The 9,651-nt window shown below is 36.0% G+C and overlaps 1 protein-coding gene across 2 annotated transcripts; it reads right to left on the reverse strand.

Annotated features, from left to right (window-relative positions):
* Window positions 1-587: 587 nt before the first annotated feature.
* LOC105042847 (DUF724 domain-containing protein 7) lies at window positions 588-9,201 on the reverse strand. 2 transcript variants are annotated; one of them, XM_010920187.4, is made up of 7 exons: window positions 8,627-9,201; window positions 4,094-4,516; window positions 2,305-3,018; window positions 2,147-2,210; window positions 1,863-2,045; window positions 1,671-1,789; window positions 588-1,586 (listed from the first exon to the last, which is right to left on the reverse strand). In XM_010920187.4, exons 1-7 carry the CDS (start codon window positions 9,098-9,100, stop codon window positions 819-821), a joined length of 2,745 nt encoding a protein of 914 aa, XP_010918489.2. In that variant the 5' UTR covers window positions 9,101-9,201; the 3' UTR covers window positions 588-818. The 2 variants fall into 2 exon arrangements, with proteins under 2 accessions (XP_010918489.2, XP_010918488.2); XM_010920186.4 differs by having other exon boundaries at window positions 588-1,789.
* Window positions 9,202-9,651: the final 450 nt, after the last annotated feature.

Below are 9,651 nucleotides of genomic sequence, written 5' to 3' on the forward strand. Positions count from 1 at the left end.
GGCACCAGAGGTGCAGATGAAGTGATCGATCAAGAGGAAGGAGAAAGAAGAACGAAAAAAAAAAAAATATTTTTAAGCACCAAATTTATAAAAAATAAAAATAATAATAAAATATTATTTTTTTATTTCAAATCAGTATCGACGATTGTGACATAAGCACCGGTGACTGCTATATAGGATTTTCGATGCGAGAAAAATATCAAAAATGAACGAAGAACAATATTAAAACAATTCAGAAAATTTGGAGACTAAAATTTAGATTTTTATAGTTTAAAGACTATTTAAAAAAATTTGATATAATTTAAAATTATAGACATAATTTATCCAAATATATATAAATCCATTGCCTAATTAATGCTCTACAAATATGCAAGCAATAAGATCACTGCAGTGCGCTTTATCTTGCACTTTGGAGTTGCACTTTTTGGTCTCATGTACTCTGTGCATTATATGCAGCTGCTAGTCAATACAAACAAATATGCACTCATGAAAAATGATCTTGTATGCATATCTTGGAACACATTCAAAAACAAAATTTTTAATTACCAAAAAAACTGTTTTCAGCAATAGAAATCCGACAAGAGAGATACCAAATAATATAGGTTGAAGAACAAAGTATCCAATCTGAAATGCCTTCAGATTTCTGTTATATCATAGGGCACCTTTCAGATATATCTAAGAAAGATAATGGTAGTTCACTTAATCAACAAAAACCATTTAAATGGAACTTGTGCAGACAACGAGAAGAAGAGCTTCCAATCTGAAAATCATATTTACACAGAAGTAGGGATCCCTTGGTTGATGTCTTTGTGTTACCTTCACCATGGAGCAACTACTGTAGTATTGAAATGATGTTCTGCAGAATGACACGCTTCCTCAGCTTCCTGCACATCCTTTTGTAATTTCGATATCTTAGTATCATTAATCTTCCTTTGCATTATGACCAACTCTCTGCTCTCCCGGAAATGGGTTAGATTTTGTTCCACATCCATGATAGTTCTATCTAATTGAACTGCTAATGCATCAAGCCTGTCATTCTCACCTTTTCTCTCTACGATCTTTCTTTGCAAGTCTGCTTTTTTATTCTCGGATTGCCTTTGATTACTTTGTGTCTCTAGCAACTCCTCTAGGCAGGCACGTAGACGTCCAACATCAAATCCATTCGCTTCTAAGGGGCCAAGAGCCTTCAACCTTTCTTCAAAAATGGATCGGTTATCAGCAATGTTTAATTTGTGAATGTTAGCTGCCATGTTTGCAAATGATACCATGAGACCTATGGCCATTCCTTCTCGAAATTCCATAGAGTACTGCTCCAATGGGCGGAAATGTGGTTGTTGTGGGATTATATGGAATATATCCATCGCTTCAATTGATTCCCACATGGAAGAACTCTTCAAAAATGGTAATATTACCTCTTTCAAAGATGAATGACTGGATGATGGATCAATCAAAGCCTCCTTGTTCTCATCAGAAGTTCTCTTTGATGGTGACTCACTAGGATTAAGCCCTTTATATGAAGCAGCGTTATCTTTCTTGGAAACAGATACAAGAGATCCCTCTTCTGCTCTAGTTGCTGCTTTGTTACGCTGAGAATCAAAAGTTAAGATTTCATCAAGCCTCATGCGAAATGAGCTTGCTAACATGAATGACAATTGTTGTGTTGTGGAAACCTTGATCGGTGTATCAACTTGAGCTAATAATTCTATCTGAGGCATGGTCTGTCTGTCTTGCAATACATCAATATGTTGATCAGTTTGACAGATGCTGACAGCATTACTAGTTGGAGAATCTGAAAGAGAAAATGCAATGCATCAGACAAATACTACAAACATGAAAATTTCAATATTATTATTCAGACATACCCCGCATATTCACAAGTAGTGGGGAGTCTTTGTGCCCCGTTGCTTCATCATGATGACCATGTGCTCGAGTTTCAACAGATGCATCACCAGACTGACCTTGATTTGATTGCTCAACTTCTTGCCTTACATGCTCTTCTTCAGCAACTTCGTCAGGCAAATCTTCTGCTTGTTCTGATTCTATGCCTGCAAGTTGAATGAGCAGTTTTAAGCCACAGGGAGCATAATGCATTAAACTTAAAAATGGCAGAACATGCAAACTATGGAGACATGCATGTGAATGATACTTCTCTTTGCAGGCCTGCCTCTCCTTCTTGTCTTTATCTCCTCTTGTGAAAATTGTTTCATGCTCTGGGAACAAGGAGGAAAAAGAGTAATGGGAAAATTGAATCATGAAGTCCAAAACACAATTATTATCAAACCAGCTACAAAAGTGAGGTCTCACAACAACTTCAGAGGACTTTTTCTGTCGATGTGGGCACCGAATAGCAAGCTTCTTTATTCGCTTCATAGAACCCTCTCTAGGACCACAGGAAACTTTACAGCTTTCCCATTCTGTAATCGGGAGGAACTTGTCGGCCTCATCATTAACTGGAGAATGGTTGAAGCCAGATGCTTTTGACTGATGTTCTGATCCCTTGTATGTAAAATCAGAAGGCTCATTCCTCCCGGTTAATGATTTAGTTACACCATTCATCTCAGTCATGTTTTGCCTACAATTAAGCTCCATTGATGAGGGATTTCGTAGTAATTTTGTCGCAATCTTCTCAGGGGAGGTGCTTTCAAGACGCTGCAGCACATCCAATGAAGAGAGGCTATCTTCTAGCAAAGGCTTAGCAACTTGGGATTCTGCCTCCAACCCCAATGGACTTTTTGAAGAAAAACGACCCTGTGAGTGTAACTTATAATCAAATAACTTTCCTTGCTTTAATTTTCTGCAAGGATGAGAAAAGCTCATCTGAACTCCAGTGTCCAATCCGTCAATCTTCTTACACTTCAAACGCAGAACAGCAGAAAGAGGAATGCATCTGACATCATCATCATCATCACTGGATGTTGATACTGTAATAGGAAGGCTAGATCTTTTGCCAGCATGTGATTTCCTTCTACATCCAGCGGACCTGGCTCCACCGAGCATTGGTGATTTTCTATTCTTGTCCTGAAATTTGAAAAGAAGAGGCCAATAAATAATTAGGAGGCACAGAAAAAATTCCATATACATTACCAAGCAGAACGATCACAAAGATGCAAAAATCACTGCATCAGAGAATGAACCACAGGAATATGAAATCCTATTATACATGACCATGAATTTAGATGTTCGTTGCCATGCTTGAACAACCACAAATTTAAAGTAAAATCGTCAACCACTCCATTACTAACATGTAATTTTCTTCCAACTTTGGCGTATACCTGTACATTGTTTCCAGTTACATAAAAGCGGAAAGAATATCTCTTAAAGACTCTAGCTTCTCTCTGTGTCAGAGCCATGACCCAGGAAACTGACAGGCTTTCATTTGCTAATATACTTGGTATGGATCATAGGATAACCAGAAGTTCACATTAGCAATACCGATTCTTTTGAACCCAAAGAAAAGCAAATTGTACTTGAAAATCCAGAAAACTAAAAACAGAACAAAAACAAGAAATCAATTTAGGGTGGTCAAGATGGAGGGTTTCAGAGTTTTTAAAAAGACCAAGATGCCCAGATATCTCAGCTTTTATACAACAATCAGGATATCTAAATAGTGGCCAATACAGTAAGAACAACATCAACTATCATCTTGGCATTGTGTATGGTAGACAATATCCATGAAAAGAACACATGTTCAAATAGCCTAAGTTGATCATAGCATCTTGGCCGATATCATGGGACAACCACGTGATATAAAAAGAGGATGATTTTATCCAAACAAACGACAATACATGTTTGATCTCATGCCCACATTGATGCAGTGTATTGCATTGTATTTGTATTGTATTCAATTGTATTGTGTGGTGACAAGCCATATTAGCAAGTGCCCGACAGCAGCATAGACCTATATATCATCCAATACCTAGGCTGCTAAAGAATACCATGTGTCACATTGAATTGCTGGCAAGACTCTGAGATAATAAATATTTTGTAGAATGCAGCATTGAGTTGTAGGTGATAGGGAATAGAAATACTACAAGGCATTGAGAGGTTGACATATGAAACAGTAAGAAAGCGCTAACTTGAAGCAATACAATACCTGGGAGGAATAGCTGATCCACTGCCCATCCTCCAATACCTGGCAGGATCTCATTTCCGAATGATTAAACTCCATCTCCTCCTCATGGTGCTTCAACTTGACAATGTACTTTGACCCATTAAGAATCTGAGAAACAACTCCAAGTGACCAACCACCATGGTAAAGCACCTCAACAACATCATGTAAGCCAAAATTCTCATCTTCTGATGCAGGTGGAGGTGCAGGCCTAATGTATTGAGCATCAACAATCTCCGTCAACGACTCTCTGTCAGTGACAGCTCTCAGGGTCTTGTAATCCACCAAAAATATGGACTTGCTGATAACACTTCCAATCATAGCAGCAAACCAAGCAGCTCCATAGTTCTCTCTTTCCTGGCTGACCTCAACCTGCTCTCCCACACTGAACAGTGGCTCAGCAACTTCCTATGAGGTGAAAATATGTAAGCAAACTTCCAGCCTTAACGTGAAATGGGTTTCACAAAAAATCAAGCGTTTTCCATTGTGAAGAAAATTTGATTTGCCTTCCCAATTGAGTGCACATAATGCAGTTAGAAGTGGATTCTGTTGGAGTTTTATTTGCAATAAAAAAAAAAGATTTAAATTTTTCTTATCTCCAATTGTTAGTTATTTAAAAATGTCAAAACTCTGTTTTTAACTTTAACTGCTCTCTCCAAAGAAATACGACCCTTTGGAAAAGAACAGTAGTTTCCGAAAAATATGATATTTCTGAAACATTGTATCTCTTCGAAACGATGACGCCTCCTCGGTAATCTAGACAGAGTCTATAAATAGGCTTTGGATCCAACTATTTTAAAAATAATAAAAACTCAATCTCTCTTCATGTTCTGTCCCTCTCTATTTCTTTCTGAGATAGAGACCATCTTTCTTTCTTTTTCCACTCCTTGTTCTGGGCATCTAAAAAAAATCTTTTGGATCAGCTTCCCCAACAATCGTGCTCGTTAGAGGAAGATTGGACTGGGCCAGGTTATTGTACCTTGAGGATAAGATTGCCGATGATCGTGCTCATTGGAGGAGGATCAGACTGAGCTGAATCATTGTACCTTAGGGATGAGATCGCCAAAGACCGCACATAGGAGGCAAATCGCATTCTTAAGGCAATGTTTCACATGCCTCAATTCAGGCAACGTTATCTTAATCTTTTTCTTATTTTAGTACTTTGTTTTTCCTTATAATACCATCTTAAAATCATATGAATAGTAATAGCAATTTCTAGATGTTTTAATCGATTTTTACCAACAGTCTAAGAATGCGATATTGATAAAACTAGAAATTATTATTCGTTGCTTAGAATTAATTTTAAATTGATTGCATAGTATCAAAAGTTTTAGTATTTATCATTTAGAGATTGTTCTTTTTAAGATTTCATATTTATTAACAAACTTATTTGCTCTAAAAATAGTTCAGATTATTTTTCTATAATTTTTAAAAATGATACAGAAATTTTCTGCGGTTCTAAATTCTTTGCAGAATTTTTCTGCAACTTTTAAAATGGTGCCGAAATTTTTTGCAGATTGAAAATTCTATCCAAAAATTTTCTATTGATTTTAAAAAAATAGTGCAGAAATTTTGCTACTATTTTAAATTCCGTGAAAAGTTTTTTACAACCTTAATTTCTGTTTAAATTAATTTCTACAGGCTTTAAATTCTGTATAGAAATTTTTCTACAATTTTAAAATCTGTGCAGAATTTTTTGTCTCTTTAAAATCTGTGCAGAAATTTTTTGCATATTCAAAAACAGCACAAAAATTTCTATTGCTCTGAACACTATGCAAATTATTAGTTACTCTTTCAAAATTCATATTGCTGCTATATTTAAAAACGTGCAGAATCATATAATTATTCTATTTGTCATATTCTTAGTGTAATTATTTAATTTTTCTCTTATTATTGTTCTTTATTGCATTTATTTTGAAATCTAGAATTGTATCATTGTAAGCCATTAATTAATTACTCAAATATATAAGACTAAACCCCTTGAAACTTGTTTTTGTAGAACCAACTAAATAACCAAAACATCATAAATGGCTTCTTTTGATGATCATAGTGCAATTGTATCTGAGAAATTTAGTGGATCATTCTTTAGAAGGTGGCAAAGCCAAATAAAATATTGGCTCACCACTTTGGGATTGATTTCTATCCTAGAATTATCATATCCTAGACCTTCCTCAGGATCAACCTCTCCTAGTCCTCAAGATTCTGGATCTTCTGGTCCTCATTCAAAAAATCCTTGAAGAAATTGATTTTCATTACTGCCATAGGATCCTTAGTGCTCTATCTAATTCTTTATATGATGTGTACCTTTCCATCAAATCGATTAAGGAGCTTTGAAATGCTCTTGAAGTGGAATATGGAATGAACGATGCCAGTCTTAATCGGTTCGCTGAATCCAAGTTCCGTAAATATACCATGGTGGTTTTCAAATTTATCACTATCCAAATCCAAGAGTTTCAAGATCTTCTTAGAAATACTAAACTAAAAGATTTTCAATTCTCTAAAAGCTATAAAGTCCAATCTTTGATTGGTTCTCTCGATCTTAAATCAATCTTTAGATATCTTTTTTTCCTCGATGGTGCTGTTGTAGCTTGAAAATCTTTCAGGCAAACCATTATATCTCGGAGCACCATGGAGTACGAGTTGATTACTCTAGATACCACCTATACTGAGATAAAGTGGATTAAAAGTCTTATCTCATACCTATTTTTAATACCTAAGCCAGTTCTGACTATATCAATCCATTATGATAATAAGACCATAATTGAACTGACTAATCAAAAAAGTACTAATAAAAAGATGAACCAGCATATCCAAATTTATCATAATAGATTTGTAAGACAACTCAAAAAAAAAATATCATTTCCTTGAAATTTGTCGTCTGAGAAAAACTTGACAGATCAATTAACCAAGAATTTGTTCAAAAATAGAGTCCTAGAATCATCGAGGGGATAGAGCTTAAGCCCACTATGTGGTCACCAACAGTGGATACCCAACCTCTATGATTGGAGATCCCATGAATGAGGTTCAATGTGATAAAAACGAAGCTAATTGAGTGATCCTGCCAGCGCACATTATCGGAGTATATCTCCTCCCATCCCTATGATGAGTGTTCTTATCAGTCACAAAGTAATTTATAAAAGATAAGCTAAGCTCTTAATGAATCTAAGAAAGAAAATCTACAGGGTGTTAGATCACAAATATTTTTGGAGGACTTATCTATGTGAGAATTGTTGTATAAGCCGTGACTATGGATTTGGGCTAATCCTAACAAAATTCTCATAAAAAAATAAGGTACCAAGTGCAAGGCTTTAACTGATGCTGATCGCATAAAGACCCATTTGATCCGTACTATGTGTATGATAAGTTGAAGTATGAGTTAAAGGATCTAATTCAAGATCTAATCCACTATGATTCCTTCAGATGGATCCTATCAACACTAAGTAAAGTTCAAGTCTAGAGAATACCTCACCTATTGCATAGTATAAGATGCCTAAATATTAATCTTTATGATTTTCAAAATTTAAATCTTTTGTAGGGAATTGTAGAGTTTTATTTAAAATAAAATAAGATTTAAATATTTCTTATCTCTAATTTTTAGTTATTTAAAAATGTTAAAACTCTATTTTTAACTTTAACGACTCTTTCCAAAAAAATACGATTCTTCGGAAGAAAACGTTAGTTTTTGAAAAAAAAAATATGATATTTTTGAAACATCTTCGAAACCCGCCTCTTTAGTAATCCGAACATAGTCTATTTGATCCAACTGTTTTAAAAATAATAAAAATCCTATCTTTTCTTATGTTCTATCTCTCTCTATTTCTTTTTGGGAGAGAGACCATCTTTCTCCTTTTTTTTTGTACTCATTTTTCTGGGTCAGCCTCTCCAACGATCGTACTCGTTAGACGATGATCGGAGTAAGCCAGATCGTTGTACCTTAAAGATGAGATCGCCGAAGACCCGTACATAAGGGGCAAATCACATTCTTGGGGCAGCATTTCACACGTCTTGATTCAGACAACGTCTTCTCAACCATTTTCTTATTTTAGTACTTTATTTTTTTATAAAACCATCTTGGAATCATATGAACAGCAATAACAATTTCTAGATGTTTTGATCAATTTTTACCAATAGATTCAAATGCTACAACAAAACCACAGAAAACATATAGCATTCAAACGCATTTCCCATGCAATCAAAAGTTAATGGGAAAGATATGGATTAATGCATCAAGCAAAATAACTAAGCAGCATCGCTGCAGTACCTTAATGGCCCTTTTCCTTCTGTCCATGGATTAAGTATCATAAAACAGCAAGGATGGGAATTTTAGACGTTTCCCGAATACGGATCATAACATACCAAAGGTGGGAACTTTATACGTTTCCCAGTTCCGTATCACTAACTATAGAATCAGAACTTACCAAAGATGGTAACTTCATACCTTTCCAAGTCCCATTTCGTTGACTGCAGTTTCAAAACGTTCCAAAGATGGCAACATTTTATAAACGTCAAGACGTTTACCTGGTCTCGAGCGACGATCCATCGTCCACGTACCCATTCCAGCAGCGGCCGGATCTCCGACGGCCGGAAGTCCATCACCTCTCTTGTGTTGGGGAAGGACACTGTAAACCTCCCAGAATCCTCTCCGTGAAGCTTGGACACCACCCCTGCCCACCACCCATCATTGTGAAAAACCTCGACGCGCTGCAATACCTGATAACGAGTGGGGGAGAGCGCCGGCGGAGGCGGCGGGCGGACGTGGGACCGGCAGACGATCTCGTGGAGGGGCTCGGATGGATCCGCATCGGAAACAAGAGAGACATACTCGACGGAGTAGTGGCGGCGGGGGAGGGATCGGACGACCGTGGCCTCATACCATGCTCCGCGGAATCCCTCGTCGTCGCTGCGTACCTCGACTTTGGCCCCAGCGCCGAAGCCCCCGCCGCTGGTCCTCCCACCGCTCGAAGATTCTCCTCCTCTCCGAGTCCGTGCCATTAGGTTTAGGGTTAGGGTTTGGGACGGGATTTTTTTTTTTGGCGGGAATGGAAGAGGTAAAGACCTGGAAGAGGTGAGGTGAGGTAGCGGGGCGAAATGGTACTCTTTTATATGGTCTTTTATAAAAGAACTGGGAAACATCTTTACATTCCAAAAAAAAGAAAAAAGAAGACTGTTTAGAAGATTTTATTCTCAGCAGATCAGCAATCAGTTAAATATCATCATTTTTTATTTTTTTTATTAAAAATATTCTATAATTTAGACTCTGCTTTTTTTGTTATTTTTAAAAAAATAATTATTTTATTACTTTCTTCCACCTTAGTCTTGTTGCCTTATCATCCTCCATAGGTGTATACATTTTTTTATTTTATCATAAAAAATTCATCATCAAATAAAATTTTTAAAATAAAAAAAATAATTTTAACATCAAAATTAATTTTAATAATAATTTTATAATTTATTATTAAAATTTATATCTTTAATGATGATATTTTAAAATAATCACCACAAATATATACCTTTAATGATAAATTGCTCATTAAAAATCTATG

This window comes from Elaeis guineensis, chromosome 4 (genome assembly GCF_000442705.2).
Source record: "Elaeis guineensis isolate ETL-2024a chromosome 4, EG11, whole genome shotgun sequence".
NCBI classification, from domain to species: Eukaryota; Viridiplantae; Streptophyta; class Magnoliopsida; order Arecales; family Arecaceae; genus Elaeis; species Elaeis guineensis.

Bases quoted from the DNA above. Each gene is read 5' to 3' on its own strand.
- LOC105042847 (XM_010920186.4), bottom strand. From the start codon at position 9,100: ATGGCACGGACTCGGAGAGGAGGAGAATCTTCGAGCGGTGGGAGGACC. The intron at 3,019-4,093 runs GTATTGTATTGC...TTCAAATTTCAG, and splicing joins GGATCAGCTATTCCTCCCAG to GACAAGAATAGAAAATCACC. The intron at 2,211-2,304 runs GTGAGACCTCAC...CCTTGTTCCCAG, and splicing joins AAAAGTCCTCTGAAGTTGTT to AGCATGAAACAATTTTCACA.